The following is a 13,144-nucleotide window of genomic DNA, read 5'->3' as shown; positions in this document are numbered from 1 at the left end:
CCCCCTGCATTTTCCATTCATAGCTACCCTTTTCTTGAACTAATAGTTTGAGTGTATGGTTCTTGGATTCCAAAAGAACTTAAAATAGGATTGCAGCCTAAGAGCTCTTATTGCACTATAACAATCCAATAAGGGCTTATAGTTATGACCTGGAATAAACTACTTTGTAATTATAGTAGTATAGATTAATATATAGGTAAACATCTATTTCATTCCCTAGTTGCTTAGCTATGACCTCAAAACTTCTTTGAGGTTACTCATATTTATCATTGCAAGCATTGTTGTTGTTCAGTCGTTCAGTCGTGTCTGACTCTTCGGACACGTGACCCCACGGACCAGAGCACGCCAGGCACCCCATCCTTCACTGCCTCCCGCAGTTTGGCCAAACTCATGCCAGTTGCTTCGAGAACACTGTCCAACCATCTCATCCTCTGTCGTCCCCTTCTCCTTGTGCCCTCCATCTTTCCCAACATCAGGGTCTTTTCCAGGGAGTCTTCTCTTCTCATGAGGTGGCCAAAGTATTGGAGCCTCAACTTCAGGATCTGCCCTTCCAGTGAGCACTCAGGGCTGATTTCTTTAAGAATGAATAGGTTTGATCTTCTTGCAGTCCATGGGACTCTCAAGAGTCTCCTCCAGCACCATAATTCAAAAGCATCAATTCTTCGGCGATCAATCTTCTTTATGGTCCAGCTCTCACTTCCATACATTACTACTGGGAAAACCATAGCTTTAACTATACGGACCTTTGTCGGCAACGTGATGTCTCTGCTTTCTCTGCTTTTTAAGATGCAAGCATAGTTTATTATAATGTTTTCCTTCCATTTTGTTTTATAGCAGCTGGAAGTGGATGGTCACAAGACAAGAGTGGAAGACCTGGAGCAACTGTGCCAAGTGAAAAAAATACAGCAGCACCACCTCTGCTAACAGATGAAGACACTTTGGTTCAGATGGCAGAGCATATTCCTGCAGGGAAGCGAACTCCGATGTGTGCTCATTGCAATCAAGTAATTAGGTTTGTAATTTCCCCCCTTTTAACATGGGATGAAAGGCTTTCTAACTGTTAGTCTACAATATTTTTACACCTGAGTATTCTTAGCCCATAGGCAAGACCATTGCAGGTCTTTTCTTAAAAAACCCCACACATTATAAATTATAAGTTTTACTAGCTGGTGTTTCTAGAGCTCTACTTGAAACAGGTTGTATATATAGATATAATTAATGTTTGTGTGATTCATATTAGAAAAAACAAAGTTGCACGTTACTGAATGATAATTTGAATCTGAGAAGGAAGTTTGCATAAATATAAATTCAAAACCTATTGTATGAAATAAACTGCATATCATACACTCCCAGTAGCTATGGACACTTTCTGAAACTGTTTTTAGTGACATTGGCACAGGGAGTTGGAGACACCAGAAGTGAAACTTAAAGCAAATAAGTATTCATTGCAATCAGACCCAGAAGGTAAACAAGGTGAAAAGCAAATAGCAGGTGATATGGAAATAAAACAAGAAATATGCAGTAGCAGATATTTCTTTGAAGGCCAGAACGGGTAAAAGAAAACTAAACAATACCGACTCTATCAAACTTAAATGGCAATTAAACAAACAATTGAATCATTGCTAGAACTTATGCTTACACAAGAGTTTGACTGCTTCTGACAAGTCGTCTTCAAGTTCAACCCATGTAATAACAAGGATTGACAGCCTGCAGGTTGTGCTCCAGCACTGCCTTCTGTAACAACCTTGTCAGTGACAGGTATCCCAAATCCCCAAGGCACGTTAAAGAGCTATTATTGTCTGCCTGGATTAGTCAATTCACACTGGAACTCTTAACTGTGGCCAGTCATCCATCAAGTAAATGATGAAACCGTAGGGGTGTCAAGGAAAATGATTAGTCCACCCCTTCATATGACTTAGTTGAGCTGGCTCTTGCACGTTAAATGGAATTGAGACTTTCATGATTCCATAAGGAAAAGTACCAGGAGACAAGCAATAACCATACCTTGCCCCCACTCTGAGAACCCAAGGAGGATCCATGTATCACCAGTTCTCCATGATCAGTCATATCAGAGAGCACACAAAAACTTAGGAGGATCAACAGAGCATAATTAATGCTCAAAATATCTAGGCTGGGAATTATAAAATATATTGTTTGGGTATGGATGCAATGTGTAATTGATGCCTGCAGTATCTGCAGGCAAATTATCCCAGTGCTTTATTCAGGAAATGAAAGGAAGCAGAAAACACCAGATGAGAAGGATATGCACTGAAGCCATCTGACAATACCTTAATCAATATATCATGTTCTCCGCACACTCTTGCACTACAGTGGTTTGGGAAACTTGTGATAGCCTTCAGGGTTGAGGTTTTAGCATAATTACAGTTCATGCCCTTTGAGGCAGTATTACCTATGAAAAGGTAAGTGCTGGATCAAGTGACATTCCACAGCACACCTGTTTTGCAGCCAAACTGCATTGTAGACTTGGTTACATTACACTGAGACATAAAATAACCATGAAATGCCAGCTCCCAAAATTTAAGAGAGGCCACCTCATAACTTTTTAATTTCTTTTCTTAATTATTGATCAAGTTATCATCTAGTCATCATAGATACTTTCCTGGGCCTCGTTTTTTTTTTTTTAATCCTTCTTTTTGCATTGAAACCTAAGACAGATGACAAATTCAACGTAGCGCTGTGACGATCGGTCTGTCAGTGCAAGCATTTCAGCTTCCCAGACAAAACAATATCCCCTTTCCTCACCCTGTGTGCTCTTCCGTGGGTTCAGCCAGCCACCCCAGAGCCAGGTTTGGCAGGGTGCATTGCAGGGGGAGTGGGGGAGGGCCTATTGCACATGTACAAATCTACAAAATATTTGTAATGTTGATCTGACGGGGTGCTCTTTGACAATACTCAAGTACTCATGCAACATGGTATGTCTTTGAATGTCAGAATAACTAAGTTGGGGTTGACGTAGGGTGTGATTGTTCATTTGTGGTTGGCTGTGGTGGTCTTTGTTTTCCTGTGTGAGTAGGGTGGGTGAGTGTTTGTGGATCAGGTTAGCCATATTGATTTGTATGCTGTTGGTGGATTTTTGTCATTGTCTCGTTGGGCTGTGTGTGTGATGAAGGGGAGCCATACCGGGGTGAAGGCGTCTTCTTCTATTGGTCCGCACGTCAGTTTCAACTTATTGGTTGATTTTTCTAGTAGGGCTGTTTCCCATACTACTTGGTACCATTGGTCCATGGAGACATTGCACATACCTTTGTAAATCAAGACAATATTTAATAAACAAACAAACAAACAAAAAAAGAATAACTAAGTTAGCTATCACTTTCAAATCCATATTTTTATTAATGTTTTTTTGTGTAGTTTACATACAGTGGGGGTTCTTTTTTAAGGTTTTTCGTGCTAAAACAAAATTGTCATAAGCTTTGTCAGCTGCTATCAAAGAGTGGGAGGGGGATCCCCCAAGGTAAATAAGAAGTTAAGTGTTGCCTGACACAGGAAATGAAAAAGCAATGCAGTATTAAAATGTGATTTTTATTTCTATAGTATCTTCATTTAACTTGAAGAAATCAGGCCAGAGTTGTTGCCTTTTGGTTACCGGAACAGAGCAAACAGTGACACTAACTTGATACCCTTCAGCAATCTTTTCCCATCAGTGCCCTTTCAGTTACTGTAGTGTTTGAACAATACAAATCGAACAAAGTGCTCGCATTGGATATGGAAATATTGGGTATTTTCACCCATTGGAGCACATGGATTAAATTCTGAAAGTAATATTGGTTCTGAGTATCTGTCCACAACTATAGTAACAGAAAGCAATTTGAGTGCAGGAAGCAATCAGTGAAGCGGGCTTAAACTTCATCCAAACTGTTGTTATTCATTAATAAATGGAGACTACAAGGCATGTCCTATAAATGATTACAGTTCTACTCCTAGGAAAACATTTGAAGTACTTAGCACTGATCTTAAGCATGTGCACTCAGATATAAGTCCTATTGATACTTCAAAGTAGTACAATGGACGGGGGAGATACTGAAATTAGTACAAGTGACTGACAGCCAGTACTTAACACTTATGTTTTCTTGGCCCGTGTAGCAATTCAGTTTATGTTATTCAGAGCACGGGTATTAAATTCTGGATCAGTGAAAGTCATGTTATAATCACTTTGTGGTCTTTTCTTGGTGTGATTCCATGCATTAAACATGGTACTTCTAACTGCAGAAGTCATGCATATGTTCTGAATATAGGGAGATACTGGAAGAAAACAGTTGCTTCCCCCCCCCTCTAAAATGGGACTTTTGTACTGCTTTGAGCGGTTCACTTTGCAATGTCAAAACTGTAAAATCACAGCAGAAAACTTAAATATAACAAGAATTAAAAAACCTGCTTGCTAAATGTAACAGGTGGTGTAAAAACAACTTCCTCCCTTCCTACTTCATTAGCATCCAAGTCTATCATTTTAGAGCAGACAATTGGAAACTTGATTCCACCTGGGGCCAGAAGGACCTCTTCTGTGTTCCTAATGAGTCTGGTAAATTAGCCTTTGCTGACACAGTGAGAAGAGAGCACTTTGTTGTACATAAGGACTTGTATTGTTTGATCGCTACATAACTGAAAGGGCATTGATGTAAAAAGGTGCTTGTACAGAGGTTGGGGGGTATCAGGTTAGGTCAGTATTTGCTCTGTTCAGGTAATCACATGGCAGCAGGGAGTGTCTATAGAATTCTGGACCGTCCTCTTAAAAGGGGCATGGAGAACTTTAAAAAAATATATGAAACCCTTTGCAATAAGTTCTAAAGTTACCAACAGGCCGTAGATAGACAAAAGAACAATTTTGTACATGAAATAGTGTGTCCTCTTTTTCTAGATGTTTGAATGGTTGTGCAAACATGCAGCAGGAATTCTAGATCTGGCTGGTATTTAAAAGATAGCCTCTGTTCTTTGGCAGAGGAAACTGGTTAAGCCAAAGACTTGTAAATAAATTTGATGCTGAAGTTGATGAAAGGGGGCTGCATACCACACACAGGACTTCAAGAGTTTTTCCATTGGATGGGCAGACTTCTCACGTGCATCCAGGAAATGACAGAGTCTGAAATTTAGCTTTCGTCTTCCAAAATTATATTTATTCTCATTTTAGAAATTAGTGTTAATTCTGTTTCAAGGTGAAGGGGTAATAAAATGCCTGGAGATGTTTCGTGTTTGTTTAAAATGTAGTTTTACTTTCAACATTGCTTACCTCACTTTTGAATCTTCAGTCATTTACATTTTCAAATTGACCCTGGTTTCATGTGCCTGTAATAATGGCATATCCAGTGTGGTACCCTCAGATACCCACTCACCCCCCTTGGTACACACCAATGACTATTCCCCTCTAAATTTTTATTATTCGAAATTGAGAATTGGAGAGGTGTTTGTTGGGGGACGATGTCTGTTTCTATGGAGTGTCTCCTGCTTCTTTTTCTCTGTATTTTTCTGGTTTCTTGTTGGAGTTTTAATAATAATAATAATAATAATAATAATAATAATAATAATAATAATAAATTTTATTTATACCCCGCCCTCCCCGGCTAAGACCGGGCTCAGGGCGGCTAACATCAGGTATAAAAACAACTGATTAAATTACAACTTAAAAACAGGATTAAAATACAAGTTAAAATGCAATCTCATTTCAGTGGAAGCCCAGAACCAAAACTGTTTGGGGGGAGAAAACATCAAATCTTCACCAAGGCCAACTACGTGGGCCAGAAAAAACCCCCAGGGAAGTCCCCAAATAGGGGTTCCATCACTGAAGGAAAAGGAAAGAGGGGAAGGGGGACCGGCCAACGGCCAGGCAGAACAACTCTGTCTTACAGACCCTGCAGAAAGAAATCAGATCCTGCAGAAGACAGAGTGTTCCACCAGGCCAGAGCCAGTGTTGAAAAGGCCCTGGCCCTGGTTGAGGCTTATCTGACTTCCTTAGCACCCAGGACCTCTAGAGTGTTGCTATTTATGGACCTTAAGGTCCTCTGCGGGGCATACCAGGAGAGGCCGTCCCGTACGTACGAGGGTCCTAGGCCACAAACGGCTTTAAGGTCAAAACCAGCACCTTAAACCTGACCCTGTACTCCACCGGGAGCCAGTGCAGCTGGAAAAGCACTGGGTGAATGTGGTCCCGCGGTGAGGACCCCGTAAGGAGCCTCGCCACGGCATTCTGCACCTGCTGGAGTTTCTGGGGCAACTTCAAGGGCAGCCCTGCATAGAGCCAGTTACAGTAATCAAGCCTGGAGGTGACCGTCGCATGGGTCACTGTGGCCAGATCAGGGCAGGAAAGGTAAGGGACCAGCTGCTTGATATGGCGGAGATGGAAAAAATGCCAGCTTTGCAGTGGCTGCAACTTGCGCCTCCATGGAGAGGGAGGTGTCGAAGGTTACACCCAAACTCTTGACAGAAGGCACTGGCACAAGTTGAGCCCCCACAAGAGATGGGAGTTGCCCCCCCAACCCCATGTCATCCCAACCCAGCCAGAGGACCTCTGTCTTCGAAGGGTTTAACTTCAACCGGCTCCCAGGCAGCCATCCAGCCACAGCATCCAGACATCTGGTCAGTGTGTCCAGGGCCAACTCAGGATGGCCGTCCATCAACAGATGGGTGTCATCAGCATATTGATGACAACCCAGCCCAAAACTCCAAACAATCTGGGCAAGAGGGTGCATAAAGATGTTAAAAAGCATCGTGGAAAGGATTATGCCCTGCGGCACTCTTTTCACCAAACCACATTATTATTATTATTATTATTATTATTATTATTATTATTATTATTATTATTATACATACATACATACATACCCTGCCCATCTGGCTGGGTTTCCCCAGCCACTCTGGGCGGCTTCCAACAAAATATTAAAATGCAATAGTCCATCAAACATTAAAAGCTTCCCTAAATAGGGCTGCCTTCAGATGTCTTCCAACATTCCATTCCAACATCTTCAGTTTTTAATTTCTTCAACAGTCTTGTCTTTTAAGAGATGCTAATTCAACACCATTCCCTTGAAAAAATGGATCATACCAGGGCAGGCATTGTTAGCAGAGTTAAATCTAACTTATTAAAACCTTTAAACTAGCTGTTGAAAATAATGTAATTACATTCCATTGTAACTTTTCATTCTCTCAAAATATATATATATATATTTATAAATCAGCTTTGCTTTTAAGGTATGTTATCGGTGTGTACTTAATGTGAAAATTGTCCACGTTTCCCTGCTTCTAATTGCATAGCATTTGATGATTTCGTTTCTGTTCAAAACAGAGGGCCTTTCCTGGTGGCCTTGGGAAAATCTTGGCACCCAGAGGAGTTTAATTGTGCACACTGCAAAACCTCCATGGCTTACATTGGCTTTGTGGAAGAAAAGGGAGCTCTTTACTGTGAGGGCTGCTATGAGAAGTTCCTTGCCCCTGAATGTGCCCGATGCCAGAGGAAGATACTTGGGGTAAGTAATAAAGTTGTCATGTTAAAAGTTTTGGAGTAGATGTTGGTCAGTTCAGAAGTATTGGGACATCTGCAGACCTAACCATGGTACCTCATAACCACCTTTGAAAGACTGAATTGCAGAAAGTCAGGAAACTCCTTGCCCCCTGGCCTTCTAAATAAAGTGAATTATTCTCTTGTACCTTATCTAGGGTTAAATAATACGCTTGCAGTGGAAATAATTTTTATCATGTCCCTGATTAGATTTAAGGAATGATGCAAAAGCCTGCTTCATAATCTCTGAATTGTGATGATGATGATTAAATAATAATAATAATTTATATGCCACCCATCTGGCTGGGTTTCCCCAGCCACTCTGGGCAGCTCCCAACAGAATTAATGATAATGATAATGATAATAAAAAAGCGATAAAACATTCCCTAAACAGGGCTGCCTTCAGATGTCTTCTAAAAGACAGATAGTTGTTTATTTCCTTGACATCTGATGGGAGGGCATTCCACAGCCCTTCATCCAAATATCACAACATAAAAATAAAAAAACGAGAACACAAAATACATAATAGCACAAAAAACAAACTAATATGTTTCTATGAAGCCTTTACAGTACTAGTAACCTGTGAAATTTGTAATCATAATATCCCAGGTGACGTTCTGCCTGAGATGCTTGTAAAAACAAGCACCTGCTACCTAAAACATTTAGGTATGAAATTTATTCAGGGCAGAAAAATTGTTCAAATCGTATGTTCAAATTCACAGGCATGGGGCGACCTGAACTCACCCTCCTCTTGCTCCCTTGTTAATGATTCTCAGCCTACAAATGGCAGTAACTTCAGAAAATCTGGTTCAAGACCTACATTCCTCAGTGTTTTCTCCAGTTTCTTTACTTCTTTCCTTTTTTGTAAGAAAAAAAAGGGTTTCTTCATGGTCAAGAGAACAGCAATCCATCTCATTCCAGTCCTATAGTGATCAACATGTTGTTGCTGTTTTTTGTCTCTCCTGCAACTAGGAAGTAATAAATGCCTTGAAACAAACCTGGCATGTTTCCTGCTTTGTGTGTGTAGCTTGTCACAAGCCCATACGCAACAATGTTTTCCATTTGGAGGATGGTGATCCCTACTGTGAGACAGGTGAGCATTTTGCTTGACTCAGTATGTTTGTGTTAGTTACACCGGCATGTTTTTCCTCTATAAAATAAGACCCATCCCTTGCTGTTACCAGTACTTCAGACATTTGCAGATGGAGCTTCCCTAGTTTGTCTTGTTTGTTTAAACCAGGCTTCCTCAACCTCGGCCCTCCAGATGTTTTGAGACTACAATTCCCAGCATCCCTGGCCACTGTTCCTGCTAGCTAGGGATCATGGGAGTTGTAGGCCAAAAACATCTGGAGGGCCAAGGTTGAGGAAGCCTAGTTTAAATAAACAATTTATATACTGCTTAACTCAGTTGCCTCTATTGTTGTTGTTCAGTCGTTCAGTCGTGTCCGACTCTTCGTGACCCCATGGACCAGAGCACGCCAGGCACGCCTATCCTCCACTGGCTCCCGCAGTTTGGCCAAACTCATGCCAGTCGCTTCGAGAACACTGTCCAACCATCTCATCCTCTGTCGTCCCCTTCTCCTTGTGCCCTCCATCTTTCCCAGCATCAGGGTCTTTTCTAGGGAGTCTTCTCTTCTCATGAGGTGGCCAAAGTACTGGAGCCTCAACTTCAGGATCTGTCCTTCTAGTGAGCACTCAGGGCTGATTTCTTTGAGAATGGATAGGTTTGATCTTCTTGCAGTCCATGGGACTCTCAAGAGTCTCCTCCAGCACCACCAGTTGCCTCTAAGCAGCGTCCAAAAAAGACAATAGATTTAAAGGGTGAAAATCAGTTGAAACTATAAAATCAAATTTGGAGTCCCTGATTGGGTAGGGAAAGTGTGGGGGAAATGGCACTTGGTTCATTTCTGTCATTATTTTGATAATCTATATAGGGTTAGATGCAAAGGTTTCTTTCCTGTAATGAAAGAATTCCTTTTCTGATGGAGAAAGGGAAATAAGTGGCTGGTACTTTTCAGCTGTTTTTATTTAGCTGTTACAGAAAACTGTACTTCATTAACCTGGACCTTGGTAATTAGTAACTGCTCAAGATGCTAGTGAGAGTACTAAAGTAAGAATCCCGAAGTAACGTGTTCACACATGTCTGAATTGGAATGTGTTTTGCAGAATTTCCTTCAATGGCAAACAGTTTTGTTTTGCCTTCTCTCTCTCTCTCTCTCTCTCTCTCCCTCCTTTGTTTTTTTTAATAGTTCCCCTATTTTTATCATTAAAAAATGCAAAAATGTAGAATTAAAAATCACAATTGTTTGCTTTTCCTGTGTTTTTGAGTGGGTTAGTGGTAAGCTGCCCCCCCCCAAAAAGATAGGATTGGCAAAAACCAAGGAAATGTATTTTTGGCACAGGATAACACATTGCTGGGTGAACCCGAGGTATGCCTCAAACTTGGCAGTAGTTAAGAGTAGATGGCGGTGTAAACCCTGGGAACCAACCTCAGTGGCATTGAGTGGAAGTAGTGAAGCTGCAATACAGAAAGAATAGTTAGATGTCTAAGCTTAAGGCACCAGTTTTGCACCCAGCAAGCCTTCATGCTAGATTTCTCTGTGGAATCAGAGACTGGAAATTAGATGTACAAGCTTCAATACAAGGCATCACTGACTTGTCCTTTGTAAATTTTCTGTGCACAGATTACTTCAGGCTGCTGTTACCATGGTTAACGTAATAGGAGAAAAATCTTAGACTGTGTGTCTGGGGTTGAAAGGGAAGGAAAACAGAAGCTTTTCAATCTGCCCTGGCTACTGTTTTCTTTTCTGTCTTCTGTAGAAAAGCTTGTAAACCTCTTGAAACTGTAAACAGCAGCCAAGTTAAATAGGCGTGCATCCATTTTCAATATGATACTGTGAAATGGAGAGGACTTTTTCAGATTTAAAATGAGCTCTGTTTGAATAATAAGTTATACCAAACTCAGTAAACCCATAAAGTTCTAGAAGTAGCTTCTGTATGATCTTAAGGAACTGAGTTGGTCACTGGGAGAAGGGTGATTAGAGTTATCGCCATATGCTGAGATTGCTTTTGTTGCAGGAATGTATTGTGTTGGATTCCTTGGAGAAAAATGGAAGGGCTTCCTTGCTGTCTGTTTCTGATTTGCTTATATTGATTACATTTTTATTATTTATTTTACTGTATTTTTGATTGTGTGAGATGCTTTGACAGTTCTCACAAATGAAAGGGAGGTATATGGATTTCCTAATGAATAAATAAAAATGGTTCTGGCAAATAAAGAGCCAGTGTGGTGTAGTGGTGAGGGTATTGGACTAGGACCTGGGAGACCAAGGTTCAAATCCCTACTTGGCCATGAAGCTCCCTGGGTGACCTTGGGCCAGACACTCAGCCTCTCAGCCTAATCTACCTCACAGGGTTGTTGTAAGGATTGAAGGGGGAGAGGGGGAATCATTTACACCACCTTGAGTTCTTTGAAGAAAAGGATGGGATATAGATGCAAGAAAGAAAGAAAGAAAGAAAGAAAGAAAGAAAGAAAGAAAGAAAGCAAAATAAGTATTGCAATGCCACAAATCTGTAGAATTTCGTTTTTCTGATGTGTCTCTCTTCAGTTAAGGAAAAACCATAGGGTGATATCCAACTTAAGTAGTACAAAGAGGAGACCCACTGAAAACAGGAAATACTCTAGCTCATTGGTTTCAGTCTCTCTGCTCTGGGCATGACCAATATTGGGTGTTGCTTATGTAAGTGGTGGAATGCTAAAGGGCAAGGGGATCATATTCTTAATTCTTAAATCTTGGCATACCTTACCTATGACATGTTATTTGAGCACTATGTGCTTACCATGACATTTATTCAGATTTAGGGTTTGTTGCAAGATGAAACATTTTGTTCAGCAGCCATGTTTGTGTCTCCCTGCACAGATTACTATGGGCTCTTTGGGACCATGTGCCATGGCTGTGAATTCCCCATTGAAGCTGGGGACAGGTTCCTGGAAGCCTTGGGCCACACTTGGCACGATACCTGCTTTGTGTGCTCAGTAAGTATAAAAACTTGGTTATCAATGGCAGCAACGCTATTGCTAGCCTGAATAAGATAGGAGTAACTTCTGAAATGCTCTTTTAATAGTCATAATGCACACAAGAAAACACTATTTCATAATTGTTTGGAGAGCACTTTGCTATTGTGTAAAGCTGGCCTTTTTGTGTCGTTGTCGTTGTTGTTGTTTTGCTCCTTAAAGATATATTTGATGTGAATTTGTTTAGCACTGTTTTCTTTAACACACTTTAATCATTCAGGTTTGTTTCCATCAGTTGCCAAACATACAAGTTTGTAGTCTTCTGTTTGAAGGGCTGTAGTTCAGCGGTAGAGCACCTTATCTGAATGCAGATGCTTCCTAGATGGGCTTAAACCAAGGAGATTCAATCCCAACTCAACTACAAAGCTCACTGGGTGCCCCTGAGCCCGGTCACTATTTCTATGTTGATAGGGAACATAGGAGGATAAAAAAGGGAAGCCGGAGCCCATTTACATTCTTCCTTGGGAAAAGAGCAGTACAAAAATACAAGTTGTATCCAACCCATGGTGCGCATTCGGCACCCCATCCTTCCCACTGTAGCTCCTGGTTGCCCCAGAAAACCTCTCCTGAGGCGGACCTTCCTAGTTGAAAGGTTATTGGTGGCTTCTAACAACAATAGAACATTCACAGAGTAAAGCCATCACTGAATCAAATCAATACAATAGTGAATTCATTTTTCAAGTATGGATCTTTGCTGAGCCAAGACTGCCACACACACACACACCAGCAGCAGCCTTGTGAGGGAAACCCAGTGCTTGCAAAAAGTATGCTTAGAAAAAAAGCATCCTAAGGTAGGAGACCCAAAAACAGTTTAGTAGAAGATTGAGCACCTTTAGTAGCCAAGGAATGCTGGTTTGGGTTAAATGGGAGGATAAAGGAATGGACACCCATGACTGGCTAGAGCCCTGAACAGGAGCACTCTACACAGCAACATTTTGTTGCAGATTCCACTTCTATTTTATTAATGTTAAAAGCAAAACAGAAAACAGACTAGTTAGTTTAGAATTAAGCTTGATGAGCACCTAAAACACATACATTGTTATTAACCGATGTGCTAATTTTTGAAACAAGAAACATTTCTTTCTTTCTTTTTTTCAGGTGTGCTGTGAGAGTTTGGAAGGCCACACTTTCTTCTCCAAGAAGGACAAGCCCCTGTGCAAGAAACATGCCCACTCTGTGAACATCTGAAGCTCTGGGGGTTGCTGAAGCATACATATTGACAGGGAAATAAAGTTCCTGGGTTTTGGTTTTCAGTAGGCTTACTGAAGTATTTATCTAGACTTTTTAATTGTAGAAGCAGAGGTTGGGGTGGGGGTGGGGAAAGGAATAAAGCTTATGACTATGAGGAGCATTTAGAGCCCTGCAGGTGTTGCTGGACTCAAAATTCTCATCATCCCTGACCATTGGCCACGTTAGCTGAGGTGGACGGAAATTGGAACCCAAGTATGTACCTGTATGTTGTGTTATTATATAGTGATTTTATGTTGTAACCACCCTGAGAGTATAGGGTGGCATACAAATTTAATAAATAATAAAATAATAATAACAAGAGCAGGGAAGAG

At 41.0% G+C, this 13,144-nt stretch overlaps 1 protein-coding gene across 1 annotated transcript in view; it reads left to right on the top strand.

Annotated features, from left to right (window-relative positions):
- Window positions 1–12,835, top strand: part of LOC117053054 (PDZ and LIM domain protein 5-like) — a 40,181-nt gene extending 27,346 nt beyond the window's left edge. The window contains exons 7-11 of the mRNA XM_033160535.1: window positions 835–1,012; window positions 7,295–7,475; window positions 8,480–8,600; window positions 11,428–11,543; window positions 12,681–12,835. Of these exons, the coding sequence (XP_033016426.1) occupies window positions 835–1,012; window positions 7,295–7,475; window positions 8,480–8,600; window positions 11,428–11,543; window positions 12,681–12,770 (686 nt within the window). The 3' untranslated portion in view covers window positions 12,771–12,835. The remainder of the gene's footprint in view (window positions 1–834; window positions 1,013–7,294; window positions 7,476–8,479; window positions 8,601–11,427; window positions 11,544–12,680) is intronic.
- Window positions 12,836–13,144: the final 309 nt, after the last annotated feature.

Source organism: Lacerta agilis, chromosome 9, assembly GCF_009819535.1.
Source record: "Lacerta agilis isolate rLacAgi1 chromosome 9, rLacAgi1.pri, whole genome shotgun sequence".
NCBI lineage: Eukaryota > Metazoa > Chordata > Lepidosauria > Squamata > Lacertidae > Lacerta > Lacerta agilis.
Note: the sequence above shows the minus strand (reverse complement) of the source record. Positions and strands in the feature narration are given on the sequence as shown.